Source organism: Dasypus novemcinctus, chromosome 9 (genome assembly GCF_030445035.2).
Source record: "Dasypus novemcinctus isolate mDasNov1 chromosome 9, mDasNov1.1.hap2, whole genome shotgun sequence".
NCBI classification, from domain to species: Eukaryota; Metazoa; Chordata; class Mammalia; order Cingulata; family Dasypodidae; genus Dasypus; species Dasypus novemcinctus.
In genome coordinates this window covers 114,317,164-114,333,202 of record NC_080681.1, presented here as the reverse complement: position 1 = coordinate 114,333,202, position 16,039 = coordinate 114,317,164, and the positions used below count along the sequence as shown (strand labels likewise).

Here is a 16,039-nt window from a genome sequence, read left to right as displayed (position 1 = left end):
AGGCCCCTGAAGGAGCCAGTTTAGAGGAAAAACAGAAGGTCCAAGACCACGCCTGGGAATGCCAGGAGGAGCGACTGCAAGGGGAGGGGTGGGTGGGAGGGAGGAGGAGAAGAGCGATGCCAGGGAGGCCGCAAGAGTTTTATTTGAACCTTTAATTAGCACTATACCCATTAAATTGTGTCCCATTAAATCTTCCTGCTGTTCATACGCTGAGTGAGTCCTGAATCTCAGCAGAGTTGTAGCAACACCCACCCTCCAATTCAGTGGACTCACCAGGACAACAGTCAAAAGGATGATGATGGACAATGCCCATCCCAGAAAACAAAGAGTATCTACAACTGCAAGCAAGACAGTTCTATCCATCTGCCCCATGGGATCTAAACCCCCTCACAAGAGGAAGCAGAGTGGGCATCACCATCCTAAAATCCTCGAGTCTGAGGAACAAACAAACATAAGGGGGAATGCAACTATGGACTAAAGTAGACTTATTAATATTATAGTAATGGAAGAACTTGTAACATTGCCACAAAGGCCGTGGTCACCAGACGTTCTAAGGGGAGGGAGAGGGAAGAAGAGGTGTAACACGGGGCATTTTGGGAACACTGGAATTAATCTGCATGACATTGCAATGACGGATACAGGCCATTATACATTTTGCCAAAACCCACAAAATTGTGCGAAGCAAAGTGTAAACCATAATGTAAACCATAGACCATGGTTAGCAGCAATGCTTCAGTATGTGTTCATCAAGTGTAACAAACGTACCACACTAATGGAAGATGTTGTTAATGGGGAAAAGTGCGGGAGGGGGAAGGGTGAGGCATATGGGACTTCCCTATATTTTCTATATGTTATTTACATAATCTAAAACTTCTTTAAAAGTAATAATTTTAAAAATTATTATACCACACATGCAGGCATGGGCGCGAAAAAAAAAAGGGTGAGTCAACAATATCAAGTGCTAAAGCAAGGTCAAGGGATTTTATAAAAACACACTATGGAACACAAAGATCACACCCAGCGATCTGACCAGCGTCAGTCCCCAGTGACACCCCCCGCCCCACCCCAGAGAGGGTTTTCAGAAAAGCAATGGGAACAGAAGCCAGGCCACCAGAATTACATAGTGAAGCAGCCCCTTCCTCTCTTTCCTTGTCAGGCAGGAGGCTTAGGGTTGCCAGTTAAATTACATGCAATATTTGGGGCATACTTGTACCAAAAACGTATTTGCTGTTTATCTGAAAATCAGCTGGGTGTCCCGAGTCTTCTCTGTTGAACCTAACAACCCTAAGGAAGCTCTGCCAGCAGGCTAAAGCTTGGGGTGATCTCAGCCTTGCAAACGGAGCCTTTGCCCCCGGCTTCTCCCACCACCCCTGCCCTTTGGAGGAAGGACCCACAACACAGCAAGATCCAGAGGATGAGGTTAAGGGGCTCAAAAGGCAGAGTTTTTTTACTGAGCTTCCCTTCAGGTCAAAACCACAGGAAGCCCTTTCTATAAGGGAATTTGGTTAATTTCTCCACTGGCCCCAGAGACAAATCTGGCACCACAGAAAGCACTAGAACGATTGCTTTGCTTCTCAGAACCTGTTCTCTTGTCTGCAAATGAGGCCACATCTACAGGACAGAGATTATGGGAAACTTTCGTGACCTTCTCAGGTGAATTTTTACCATATCTTATTTTTTTATAATCCACAAAAGGCAATAAAGACATTTCCATTCTGAAAATCAAATGGGACCGCCATGAGGACCAGGTGATCTGTAAGACCCCTCCAAGGCTAAGATTCTGCAGTTCTAAGTAATTTCCTGTTCTTTATTTGCATATCAGATCAGTGGCCCAGCGTCAGTGCGGCCTCTTATTTTACTTTTATTCCCGAGAGGTTTCTGCACCCAGCCACTCACTGCCCCTGCTGGCGTCCCTGAATGCTTCCGAGCAGCTCCGAGCTCACCATCTTCCCATTGCCCCCACTCATGGAGGCCTGGCCCAAGCCTCGGGGTTCCAGATTTCAGCCCCAGTCCAGACCTGGGCTTATTCTCCCAGAAGACCTGTTCTGAAGCCAAGGAGAGAGCTTGGGTGTTTGGCTCTGGGAGAGCCCAAGGCCATGAGATTCCTGGGCCCATGTCCGGGCAGCCCCAGGATTCTAACAAATCCTGAAAGTTGGAGAAGTACCCCACACCCAGAGGCAACTGTCTTTCTCCCAGTACACTAGAACCCGCCCCTAAGATGAGCTTTGTCCCTCGCCACAGGGGCTCCCAGGAGACGATGGAGAATGCCCCATCCGAATGGGGTGTCTGCTGCACCTGGGGAGCCCACAGGGGTTCACGAATCACTCAGGCCTGTTTGGATCCCTAGGTCACACCCTGTGACCTTGAGCAAGTCACTTAATCAAACCTGGGCTATCCTGGGAATTAAAGAAGATAACGGTTACAAACCATCCCGGCTGTGTCAGGAACACACCAGAAGCTCACAAATACGAGTTTTATCTATTTAATCCCAGAGGTCGCCCTTTCTCCAGAAGGAGCTTTTCATCCACAATTGCCACAGTCCCAGGCTTGCTCTGGAAGGTTCTCCCTCCCTCGAAGCGTACCCTGCTTCAGTCCAGGCAAACGGCACTGTCAGTGCCAGAGCAGGGACACGGCTCCCAGTCGGAAGCGGCCGGCCGGCCCACGACCTTGGAGGAACCTGGAAGAAGCCTCACCAAGCCACAGTACTTTTCCACTGCACGGCCCGGCCACCTCAGCCGGCTTCTGCAGCGCACACCGGAGGCACAGGGCGCCAGGCCAGCCCCTGAGGTCGCTAACTTGCCCGTCCATCACAAGCCCACCCCAAATCACTCAGAGATGGGGTAGGGGAATGCCGTGGCGGGGGGGGGGGGGGGGGGGGGGCACAGGAATCCTAGAAAGAGGTGTTCCCGAGTGTGCCAAGAGGAGCTTGGAGACCCCCAATGAAGCCAGGGAAATTGGCGTTGTCAAGCCTTCCCCGGAACATTTCGGGAGATTCGTACCCCCTTAACCGCCCGTGCCCCGCGCCCCCCCCCCCCCCCAATAATAAATATTAAACCCGTTCCACAGCGCCTGTGCTGGGTCCCGGGCGAGGAGCAGCGCTAGCCTGCGTGGGGGAGGGGAGAGAAGAGAGCGAGGGGAGGGGACGAGAGAGCTAGCGGTTCCGCCTGGTGATGTAGGCAGCCCCGGGAGGTGGAGCCGCGACGCCGGGAGGAGTCCCCACCGCAGCCGCGCTCTCGGTCCACCCCACCCAGCACCGCCAGCCCCGGTACCCTCCCTGCCGCCGCAACCTGGGCGGCGGGGACTACGAGATCCGCCCCCGTTCCGGCCTGGGGGGCGCCTCCACCACGCCCCGGACGGCTGGAGCGAAGTCAGCCCCGCCTGGCACTGGGCATCTCCAGGCACCGACTGTCTCCGGCGCCGCCAGGCTTCTCGCGACCCGGGGGCCGCGGGCTCCTGCGCGCCCTCCCCTCCTCCGGCCGCCTGCCAGGCCGCCCGAGAGCTCCTGCTCCTCCAACCCCTTGGGCCGCCGCCGCGATGCTGCCCTGGAGACGTAACAAATTCGTGCTGGTCGAGGACGAGGCCAAGTGCAAGGGGAAGAGCCTGAGCCCAGGGCTCGCCTACACGTCGCTGCTCTCCAGCTTCCTGCGCTCTTGCCCGGACCTGCTGCCCGACTGGCCGCTGGAGCGCCTGGGCCGCGTGTTCCGCAGCCGGCGCCAGAAAGTGGAGCTCAACAAGGAGGACCCGACCTACACCGTGTGGTACCTGGGCAACGCCGTCACCCTGCACGCCAAGGGCGACGGCTGCACCGACGACGCCGTGAGCAAGATCTGGGCGCGCTGCGGGCCGGGAGGGGGCACCAAGATGAAGCTGACGCTGGGGCTGCACGGCATCCGCATGCAGCCGAGCGAGCGGGGCGCCGCCGGGGGCTCGGGGGCCCGGAGGCCCGCGCACGCCTACCTGCTGCCGCGCATCACCTACTGCACGGCGGACGGGCGCCACCCGCGCGTCTTCGCCTGGGTCTACCGCCACCAGGCGCGCCACAAGGCCGTGGTGTTGCGCTGTCACGCCGTGCTGCTGGCGCGGGCGCACAAGGCGCGCGCCCTGGCCCGCCTGCTCCGCCAGACCGCACTGGCGGCCTTCGCTGACTTCAAGCGCCTGCAGCGCCAGAGCGACGCGCGCCACGTGCGCCAGCAGCACCTCCGCGCCGGGGGTGCGGCCGCCTCGGTGCCCCGCGCGCCGCTGCGCCGCCTGCTCAACGCCAAGTGCGCCTACCGGCCGCCGCCGGCGGAGCGAGGCCGCGGGGCGCCGCGCCTCAGCAGCATCCAGGAGGAGGACGAGGAGGAGGAGGAGGCGGACGCGGACGCGGAAGAGCGCGAGGGAGGAACCCCCCAGCGCGAGCGGCCCGAGGTGCTCAGCCTGGCCCGGGAGCTGAGGACGTGCAGCCTGCGGGGCGCCTCGGCGCCGCCGCCCGCGCAGCCCCACCGCTGGAAAGCCGGCCCCAGGGAGCGCGCGGGCCAGGCGCGCTGAGAGCCGAGCGGACAGGACTCGCGACCCCAGACCCCGCCGGCCAGACTCACAGCCTCCAACCCCGGTCCTGCCCGCTTGGCTCCCTCCAGGCCCCCTGCAGCCCTCGTCTCCCTCGTGGTCTGTTGCTGTTCACCCCGCCGGGGCTCCTGGCTCAGGGCGGCACCTGAGAAGCCCTTGACTGTTGGGCAGGGGTGCGCAGCAGGGTCCGCCTCTACCCTCCACGGGAGTTTCCCGGTGTCCTTCGATGTGGGACTGCCCCCAGCGCTTTACACCAGGTCTCTTTGCCCGCAGGCCTGTTCCCTCCCTCTCCATCCTCTCAAGAGAAGGGATGAGAAGTTTCCAGAAATCCAGGAAGGTGAGCTTGGACCCTCTAGCCTTCCTCCCTGGCATGACAGTGATCCAGGAGAGGCATTTTGTAGAAGGATCAGAATGGCCGTGAGAATTGAGGCCAGGCCGAAGGTGGGACCTGCATTATCCACCACCAGGCAGGCAGGGAAGAATCCTTGGGCTCCGAGTCCTGTGTCTTTGTCCCTTAGCTGCCGCTGGATAAGACCCGAATGCTTCCTCCCAACATTCAGATCAACAGGTTAGGCCAGGTACCAGCTCTCTGCCCCAGGCAGCCACCCAAACCTCTGCCCTCACAAATGGCAACTTGCACCCCACCTCACCCCTGGCAGGACTCCTCACCCACCCCATCTCTCTGTGAACAGATGTATATGGTCCCCCACTAATGCCCCACAACACAGCACCGAGATTTGGCCTCCATAGGAGGTAAGGAGAACCTTTGGCAGGTGCTTGGTGTTGCAGAAAGTGGAGGCAGCACAGGTGCTCCAAGGGGAGGGTTGTCAGAGCAGAAGGGTATTCAGATAGCAGATGAGTGAGAAGGGTGCATTAACCCGACAGAGGGAGTGGGCCCCTGCCCAAGGCCACCCAGAAGCCCAAAGATCTGTGTCACCAACTGACCTTGTGAATAAAGCGGACCTGCCTTTTCAGCCCTGCCACCATTCCTGTGTTGTGTTTGATGCCAGACCTGCTGGCCTGGATGGGAAACTAAACCTGTCAGGGGATGAAAAGATTATCATCAGAACCCCGAAGGGCAGGAGAAGACCCCGGAAATGGACACCCTTTAGCAGCTGGAGCCAACTGTCAGGATGGGGGGTGCGGGGTGCTGTCAGGAAGCTGCTCCCTAAATGTCAGAGGGGGAGGCAGTAACATATGCTTTGTCTGAGAATCACGCATGGCGCCAAGCCCTGGAGGGCGTGGCTATCTGTCCCGGCCCCCAGAATGTCTGTCCGCCTGAGCACTCAGACACGAGCGTCTCTGGGACAATTTGTAGGGGGGGGGGCGGGGCGGGGGGAGGTACTGGGTTGGGGGCTTTCTCATACATTTCAGTCGTATGTTTGAGTAGGTTCACATGGATGTCAGAGCATGTGGTAGAGACCGCGTGTCTCCCAGGGGTGAGAGGGACTCAGATTATAAAGGAGAGGGCTGGGCAGTCCAGTTTTCTTTCAAAGGAGCTGGAGACATCTTTCCAGACCTTCATGACAGTCCGAGTCCTGAGCTGCACTATCCTTTTTATTCCTGCGCTGAGCTGGGCACTGATCCCAGAGTTATCCGGAGCCCAGACCAGCGGCCTGTGCAATCACCAGCGACCGGAATTGCTCTGTTTCTTGGAGCTGCCAGAACCAAGGGCACCGCCGCTGCCTCACCCTGGAGAAACCCAGGAAGGGCCCAGGCTGTGAGGGGGCAAAGTGGGGGTTGGCTTCACAGGTGGGGGTGACATGGGCCTGCTGGGCAAGGATGCCCCTCGAGTTCACTGCTCCCCTCTCAGGCATGGCCAGGGGTTAGTTTGGTGCATATCCCCATCTGCAGCGGAGGAAGCGGGAAGGTGCGAGCCTGGGAGAGGAAGGTGGGCTGCGAGGCCGCCTAGGGGGTATCTGGCTGCGACAACCCCACCCAGAACCACCCAGAACCGAGGCCCCAGGCACACCCACTACCACTTACCAAGCATTCACCAGACCACAGCCCAGGGGCACAAGCCCCTCCCTCGTGGCTCTTACTGCCTTAAGGGAGATGCCTGTAATGAAAGGAGTGGTTACCCCATAATAATTCACTAGCTACTCCCTGGTTACCCGGCTCCTCCCTTCCCTCTGGCTGCCGTCCAAAAACGGGAGACAACACACCCGGACTCCCTCCTCCGCTCGCTCACCCCATGCCGCTAAGGTTGGGAGAGTCGGCTTTGGGGAGCCTCCCTTTTCTCAACCGTAGGACAGACGGACAGACGGCTGGAAGGTAGGAAGGTAGGACAGAGGTCAGGGATAAGAATAGCTTCCTGGCAGGGAGGCTGTGAGAACTCAGTGGAATGGCGCTGGGAAAGCGCTTTTGTAGAAAAATGCACAGCTCCTATGAGGACCCACCCCCCCGGGCCCCCCATGCCTCCACCACTCTGCCTGCAACGGGGGGGGGGGGGGGGGGGGGGGGAGGGGGGGGGTTGGCCCACCCACTGCTTGAAAGTTGTTTTCCTGGCTTTATCTCTCTTTCCATTTGTAAGAAGGAGGACCCAGTCCCACTTCTCTCCTCCAGTGGCTTGAGGGTGAAATGCCTGCGGCCAGGTCACTCGCCTCAAGGGACTGAGGGGGGCGTGCCCTGGGAGCTGGCCCACCTCCCTCTGCACAGACATGGAAATTCTCCCCTGACCTGAGGCCCCAGGTGGAGAAAAGAGGCCTGAACTGGTGGCCAGGCTACCTGGCCGCCCCCATGTCTCCTCCAGACTTCAGGTTCCTCATCTATAAAACAGGAGGGGGGCGAGTGTCAAGCCCCATTCCTCGATGGGAGTGCCCCAGGAGCTGCTGTGGGGGGTGAGGGGGAGATGAAGCAGGTTGCTCCCCACCCTGCTCTAACCAGCATAGCTGATCTGTTCTCTATTTCGGTTTCTGTGATTCCATGTGAATAATGGGATTCCAGAGATTTTTTTCCTTAAGATTGGAATCCTGGGATGAGATGCCCCCTAAAATCCCCTCCACCCTGGTATTTATGGCCTAAAGTCTGGCTGGGCCCCCAGGCCTGAGAAGTCTTGCTGGAGAACAGGAAGCATCCTCGAGCCTGGCAATGGAGGGGTTTCCAAGAGCTGCAGGCAGCCAGGGACAGTGAGCGGAGTGTCCTCAGCAAGGCGGGCTCCTGGGGCCTCTGGGGTCCTCCCTCTCTCCTGACCTCACCCCAGAAGGGCTGGACTGAGGCAGAACTCTCATAGCCTGCTGGCCCAGGCCCCAGCGCCTCCCTCTTTCCTGCTGCTCCTTCCTCCACTGCCACCCTGCCCAAGTGTCACCCATGCGCTCCCACCTCCAAACGCCCTTCCCGTTGGCTACACAGTTTCAAACCCTGCCCTCTCTTCAAGGCTCAGCTCAAATGCCACCTCCTAGGTGCTTTCCGTGGTGCACATCCTCCCCACCCCCCCATCTGGGTAAGAGGGCTCTCTCCTCAAACTCACACAGGACTACGTCCTTCTCCTGCACACCCCATCCTGTTCTCCTTTGGCTTCCTGCTCTTTTATGTAAGTGTCTTGATTCCCATATGGATCCATCATCATGTCCCCGCCCCCTTCAGTGCCTTGTCCACTGCAGGGCAGACAGGTGGTGCTCGATAATAATTTATTGAATGAATACATGAATGAGTGAACCAGATGGAAAAGTCATCAGGGGAGAGGAAACCAAGTGGGTGGAGAAGCATCCCTCTGCCAAGCAGCCTGTGATGCTGTAGGAGAAATGTCCTCAGGTGCCCTGTTTGTGAGGATGGCTACTCTTGGGGAGAAAATCAGCAGCTCGAGTGACAAGGCCAGGGGAGGAAACCAAAGCCTCTGTCCCCCGGATCTGCTTGGAGTTCCGAAGCCCCAGCACTGAGCCCTCTTACTCTTCGGGCTAGTCCAGGCAGTTCCTCTCCACCCTCCAGATGCCCTGGCTGGGAAGAGCAGCAGGAGGCCCCCTGTGGACCAAGGCAATCTAATTTTTTTTTCTCTCCCCTTCCTCCCCCCCCCCCCCCCCCCGCCCCCAGTTGTCTGTTCTCTGTGTCCATTTGCTGTGTGTTCTTCTTTGTTCGCTTCTGTTGTTGTCAGCGGTATGGGAATCTGTGTTTCTTTTTGTTGTGTCATCTTGCTGTGTCAGCTCTCCATGTGTGCGGCGTCACTCCTGGGCAGGCTGCACTTTCTTTTACACTGGGCGGCTCTCCTTATGGGGTGCACTCTTTGCGCATGGAGTTCCCCTACGTGGGGGACACCCCTGCGTGGCACGGCACTCCTTGCGTGCATCAGCACTGCACATGGCCAGCTCCACACGGGTCAAGGAGGCCCGGGGTTTGAACCGCCGACCTCCCATGTGGTAGACGGACGCCCTATCCATTGGCCAAGTCCGCTTCCCAAGGCCATTTAATTTAACACATGAGTGGCAGAACCTGGGCTCTGGAGTCAGGCAGAGCTGAACATCAGTCCCACCTCTGCCACTTGATGGTTGCATAACTTTGGGCAGGTTTTTGAAGGCTTTTGGAGTCTTGGGTTTGCATCTGTAAGAAATAGGGATAAAGTGAGTTGAGATCTTAGACGGTGTTGTGAGAATGAAGACGTTACACACTCAGTAAGCATGGCTGCTGCTGCTATGTGCATGATTATGCATTTATTTGGAGCTCCCCTAACTGATTGTGCCAGGACAAGGAGCTCAGATGTCTGGTCTCTGAGACACTAAATATGTTACTTGTTCATGCCCTGGGGTGGCTTCCAGTCTGGTTTCCCTTCATCTCTAAAGCTGGAAGAAAATTCAACTCCAGCCTATCTTATTTTGTTCTCTCATTATTCCAACTCTATAAGCCTTATAGTCTTAGCACTACATCAGATCCAGTATCTTATGCTTCTTGAAATTCCTTTCTTCTCAGCACCCAGCACGGTGCCAGGCATGTAGTAAGCACTCAAAAATGAGTGAATGAATGAATAAGTGAGTGAGTGATTACCTGCTGCCAGCAGCAAGGGTGGCACACACTCTTTCCAGCTAGGGTCTACAGAAAGCTGGAATGCCATTCTTTTGTGAGTAATGAGTTAGCGTCCCTTCCTGGTCCCTGCTTGCTCTTAGCTACAGGCTAAGGAGAAGAGGAAGATGCTGCTGGCTTAGGTACCAGCCTATCCCTAGTAAAGGACAGCTGGAAAGCCTAGAGGGGGCTGGGGTGCAGATCTGATGAGTCTCTAAGCCCAAGCTGTCTTCTCTGGCCCTTTGCTCTGTGGCCTGCCTGTCCTTGCAGCACATATGGGCTTGTCGCCTGATCTAGAATCACTGAGTGGCATCACCACTCAATTTAAGGTCTGAAGGGGGTCTAGCAGGGGAGCCCTCAGCTGGGAAGCTTGGCCAATACTGCTGCATGCCGGGAACTCTAAAGTAAAAGGCTAACTTGGGTTGGAGGCTGTCTTATTTGCCTATCCAGCTCCATTCATTTCCCTTTTATAGTAGAGACTCTTCCTGGGCAACCAACTGAATCTCTCTCCCAGTCTCCCCTGCACTTAGGTATGGTCATGTGGCTGAGTTCTGGCCAACAGAAATATGAGTAGCAGAAATATGAGCCATCACCAGGCCTGGCCCATAAATAACATGACCTTGGCTTTTTGCCCCCATCATCACCAAGGGGGTCTTTGGAAGCTACAGAGCCTCTATCGGCCAATCTCCCTAAATGATCACACAAAATAGAGTCCTGCCCTTCACCCCCAATGGGCATAAGACACAAAATTTGATTGTGTTAAGGCACGGACATATTGGGGTTGTTCATCACAGCAGGTAGCTTGCCTTAACTAGCACAACTTCCCTTAACCCAATGCCCTGATGCTCCTTGTGGGGGAGCCCATCCCTCCCTCTCAGTTCCTGGCATTCATGGAGCTGACCCCACTTAGAGTGGGCTCCAGAGGATCCAGGCCTGAGCCATCAGAATATCCCATCTCCTTAGCCACGGAGATCCAACCAGGGATGGGCATGCGGCATGATCAGTGCCAGGAGGACTTAGTTCTGGGACCTCTGTTGAAACTGTTGAAAATAGAGATGACTGCTAACAGTTTGAGGTTCTTTGGTGAATCCCAGAAGATCATGTTTCTAGATCTAATTCATTCCTGTGGGTGTGGAGCCCTTTGATTGGACTGCATCAGTGAGGCTGGTCCAGGTTGGGTGTCCACCTTCTTGCTGGGGTCTTACATATATATAGGGAGGGGGGGGGATGGGGAGGGTCATATATAAACTGAGAACTGAAAGCAGAAACACAGAGGAATACAGCCACCATTTTGACCCAGCCATGTTAGAGAGAGGACTCCAGAGATCGGCTGCCATATCGCCTTGTCACATGGCAGGAGTCCAGGATCCAACCAGCGACTGACCGTTGGTGAGAAAACATCCCTGATGATGAAGCCTCAGAACTGTAAGATTTTCCCCTAATAAAATTCCCATTATAAAATCCAACCCATTTCTGATATATTGCATTGGCAGCCTTTAGCAAGCTAAGACAATTGCTGAAAGGATGGAAGGTAGACCTGGTGCTGCTAGCAGCCATTTTTTCACCATGAGGAGACAGATTTCTTGAGAAGGAACCAGCACTGTGAAAAGCAGAATGAAACAGAGAGGGCAAGTCCAAGGTCCATGACATTGCTTGAGTTCCTGGATTCTACTGTTGTAGAATTTGAGAGAGGTTCAATAATTTGTGTATAGAGAGGCTAGGACTCAGGAATGATTTTGAGAAGGAAAAATGGTTTATTGACAGCTGGCCGGACTCGGGAGCTTTTGTTTCAATCCCGAGCCCCAAACAAGACTTTCGAGTTTCTTTTATACAGAGAGGAAAGGTTAAATGGTTCCTTTGTTTCAGTTCTCAATAGGCTTGAATTAGCATATATATCTTCCACATCTTAGGTAAGCTTTTAGCATGGACTCCATATATTCTAGACAAGCTTTTAGCATATTTTGTTTGCATTTCCCCTGAATACTTAAAGTTTATAGAACTTGCATTGTTAAACTGTTTCCTGGGACTAGAGTCGTTGCCATGGTCACCAAGGGCAGGACTGCAGCCTCTTACCGTCTCACACCCACAAGTCAGACAGCTTAGGTAATCTCTGAAGAGACAAAGAGCCTCCCACCCATAGCCCACATCACTACCAGATCTGCCCCCGCAGTTTTCAATCTCCTAAGCCAATAAGTTCAACTTTTTGCTCAGACCCAATGTTTTGGGCTTTCTGTTCCTTGCATCTGGAAGAGCATCTGGCCCTGCCATTGCTGTTCTTGTCAGGTCACCAGCTCTGGAAAAGGGGGAATCATTGAAAGGTTTCAGATTGCAGCACAGACCCTAACTGTAGGACATCCAGCTGGGCTCACAGGACCTGAAGGGCACAAGGCCCTGGCTCTGGCATCACTCGTCTTCCATCCGGGCTGCCCCTCACACATCCGTCCAGGCTCTTCCCTGTGGACTGGCCCCTTCCCTGGTCATAGTCCCTCTCCCTCCATGACTTCAATTGGCACGTGGCTCTGACCCCAAGTCCACGGGACTTCCCAGCCAAAGCCTCTGGCCTTCGTTCATGTGCCAGAGGGAGGGGCTGCTGGGTGCAGCCCAGCGTGTGGGCGGTTGCCCCCAATGAGGAATCCATGCTGATCCACTCAGCTGTGGCAGGGCATGGGCTCATAGGACGTAAATTTGGCTTACGAAGCCACTCTTTCCTCAAGGAGGAAAAGGAGCTTGCAGTGATGGAGCACGGGCTGAGAAGGCTGACCTTCGAGGCTAAGGTCTGGGGCTGCCTTTTGTTCCTTCTGGGACCAGGACAAGCCACTGAAATGCCCTGCATCTCTGTTTCCTCACCTGGACCATGGAGGTAACACCCACTGCCATTCCTCTCTTCGGGGACGGTTCCGAAGGGCCAATCAAATGGCACGGAAGGCGAGAGGGCTTTGAAAAGCACCCAGCACCGTTCAAGAGTCAGGGGCACTACTGGATGGAACATGGGAGAGTATGGGCTCTGATGTGGACCATTGACCATGAGGTGCAGCGATGCCCAGAGATGTACTCACCAAATGCAATGGATGTGTCATGATGATGAGGGAGAGTGTTGCAATGTGGGGAGTGGTGGGGTGGGGGCGGTGGGGGTGAATGGGGACCTCATATTTTTTTAATGTAATATTTTTTTAAAATGAATTTTAAAAAAAGAGTCAGGGGCACTGATGCTTCGAAGTAAGAAAGCTGGAGGGAGGCGACTTGACCACATCCCAGGCCAAAGAGCTCCTCTTTGGAGGAAACGAGCACCAATGCCAGGAGGGAGCCTTAAAACAGACTTCTGCAGGGCCTTCCTGAAGGGAAAACCACATGACCAGGAAAGAGCTTGCTGAGTTCCGACAACAGACTCCCCCCACCAGCGGGGCTGGAGGGGTAGCAGAGGACTGAGCTAGGAGGGCTAGAAGACCCCTGCGCCTGAGCGGTCTCCGGAGGTCCAAGCCGGGAAAATGCAGGCTGGGCATCTGCTTCCCCTGGGACAGATCACCAAGACTGCCATCTCCTGTCCCATAGGCCCGAAGCAGCTCCAGCGCGTCTCCTGCCCCACAGCTGCGCTTAGATGCCATTACCCGGAAACCTCAGAAATGGAGGCAGGGAGGGGGGTGGGGACATCCCGATAAGATCAAAGCGGACTTCGCCCACGCCCCCTCCCTCCGGTCCCAAAGGACAGATGACTCAGCCGTCTACCCCACAGCAGCCCCTCCACCCAAATCCCACTGATGTGCCGGCGCAGGTGGGCAGCCGCGGGGTGGGCCCTGCAAGGCTCCTGCTCTCCTTAGGGGAAGCACAGACAGAGATGGGGACTGTGGGGCTAAGCCACATCCAGGGAGCAGCTCACGCTGTTAGCGGCAAGTAGATGTCTGCAAGGGTGTGTCCCCTAGCGGCTGGCACCTAGAGATGTATCAGATTCTTCCAAGCAACACGGTTTTATTTGAAACTGGTGAAACAACAAAGATAAAAGAAACAAGTAATACTCTGCCCCCACCCAGGCCCTCCCTATTGCCCCCTGCCCTGGGCACACGCACCCTCCCATGTAACTAAGGTTCAGCCTGGCGCGTTTCCTCCCCCATCGTTGTCCATCCTCACGTGAATATACGCAGCCCCACATACACTCAGAGAGAGGATTGGTTATTTGCTTTCATAAAAATGGGATCCTTCTCGAACACGTTATTTTGCAACAAGCTTTCTTCTCACTTACAGCAGACGCTTCCCTCCGGGTCAGTGGATTTAAGTCTATCTCATTCTTCTTTAAATAGTTGCATAATTTATTCAGTCATTTCCTGTTAATGTATCACCAGGTCGTCTCCCATTTTTAAAAGCATCGAGTAAATGCCTGCTGTGTGTAGAGCCCCAGACTATTTCTTTTGAGAAACGGCAGTTACAGGCTGAGCTCAGGCCGAAAGGAATTATGGACTGAAAAGAAACAGGATTGAGGGGAGTTTAACTGAATTCCTGGTGCTGGGATGTCTCAGGCAGAAAGGTTGTTCTAGTCTGCTAGGCTGCCAAAAGCAATATACCAGGGGAATTTATTAGCTTACGAGCCTACAGTTCTGAGGCCATGAAAATGTCCAAATCAAGGCATTGCCAAGACGGCACCTTCCTCCTGAAGACCTGGCGGCAATCCTGGGCTCCTCTGACACGTGGCAAGGCACGTGGCTGCATCTGCTCGTCCCCCCCTTTTCCTCTGGTTTCGTTGCTCCTGGCTTCTTGCTTCTGTGGCTTTCTCTCTCTCTGTCTAAATTTCATTCTCTTATAAAGGACCCCAGGAAGAGGCTTAAGACCTACCCTGAATGAGGGTTCACAACTTAAGCTCCTACTTACCTGGCTCCTGGAATGAGCCTGGCCGGCAGTCTCCACAGAGGGGTTTTTATTTGCTTGTTTGTTTGATGTTTGAAGGGGGAGGCAGCTCCAGGAAGGATTAAAAGGCCTTAGAACTTGTGAGCCAATCCCTACCGATAGGAAAAGGGACTTGTCCCAGGTCATACAGCTTGCGGTTGGAAGAGCTGGGAACAGAACTTAGGTCCTCTGCCTTCTAGACCAGGGACCTGTACTAAAACCGTTAAAACAAATATAGAAATAAGCCTAAGAAAGGATTATTTAAACTCACAGATACCCAAATTTTAGAGAGTCAAATGAGGGAATGGGACATACTCAAATCCTACAGAAAGGTAATGGCAAGGGAAGGGGCCTCTTTTTATGCCATTCCTCCTGCTCCACCCCTCCCAGTTACATTTCCCCAAATGCTCCAAGCTCGTTTGTGCCTCAGGCCCTTTGCACTTGCCATTCCCTCTGCCAGGACCACATTTCTCACGGATTTGTGTATAGCTGCCTCCTTACACATGGCTTTCACCTCCTCGAGGGTCCTTCATTGCTTCCACTCTCTACCACCATCCCCAACACCCACTAGTATTGACCCATCCTAGTCATCGTCTATTCCAGGACTTACCATCACCTGCAATATCCCGATTATATGTTCACTTGTTCATCAGCTGTCATCCCCTCACCTCACCCCCACTTGAATGGAAACTCCAGAAGGAAAAATTCCACACCCCTTAGCAGGAGTGGAGTAATGAAATTGTTCTAAACTTTTTTTGTAGCGATGAATGCACAACACTGAAAGCCATTGATTATACACTTTGGATAGATTGTATAGTATGTGAATGTATCTCAATAAACTGCCTTTTAAAAAAAAGCAAAAGAATAGAAGCTCCAGGAGCAGACACTGGCCTGCTCGGCCATCACTGAGAACAGTGTGTGGCACCGAGTAGTTGCTCTAGAAAAAACTGGATTGGTAAGCCCGAGACTCCTGACTGCTACTCCCATGAGCTTTCCTCCTCCAAAAGGTGTCTGCCCATCAGGGCAGCAGAGGCTGGGGGGGCCGCGCGCCTGGAAGGCGCTGGCTGCCTGTGGTTTTGCTTGTTGAAGGCGGAGGTGGCTCCAGCCAGGAGTAACTGCCTCAGGAGTGACAAGTCTGAACAATGCCCTCTCTTCCCCCTCAAAGCCAGGGCCCAAGCCCCTCTCTGTCCCCACGCAGACACTCACTGGCCACCACCTCTCTCCCAAGGCTGCGTCCCCTCCTGCACGGGGTCTGCTGCACCAAAGCCATCGCTGCAGGAGCCCACAGAGCCGGCTCTGTCCGCGGCCCCCACCTTCCTCTCCTCCGGGTCCCTGACCCCCGCAGGGCTGCCTCCAGCTGGAGCTCCGAGTGCTTTCTCGTCTTCTTCCCCTCACCAAAACCACCTCGGCCCCTCTCCTTGTGCCCCGCCTGCCCTTCTCCCACCCACAGCCATCCCCGGTGCCTTCCCCAAGGATGGGGACAGGGGGAGGGAGGTCCCTGGAGATCTCCCCTGGCAGTGGCCTGGGGGGTGCTGGCTGGGAGCTTGTGGCCCCCTGTGTGCTGGGCACCTGGGACTCTGTCTGGGCCTTGTCTTCTTACCTTGACCATGAGGGACAGGAGACAACAGTAGGT

General features: G+C 55.1%; 1 protein-coding gene across 1 annotated transcript; it reads left to right on the top strand.

Moving 5' to 3' along the window:
• The first annotated feature begins 3,199 nt into the window (after positions 1–3,199).
• On the top strand, positions 3,200–5,528 carry FAM43B (family with sequence similarity 43 member B). Its single transcript, XM_004458643.4, has one exon. It carries the CDS (start codon positions 3,535–3,537, stop codon positions 4,525–4,527), a length of 993 nt encoding a protein of 330 aa, XP_004458700.2. The 5' UTR covers positions 3,200–3,534; the 3' UTR covers positions 4,528–5,528.
• Positions 5,529–16,039: the final 10,511 nt, after the last annotated feature.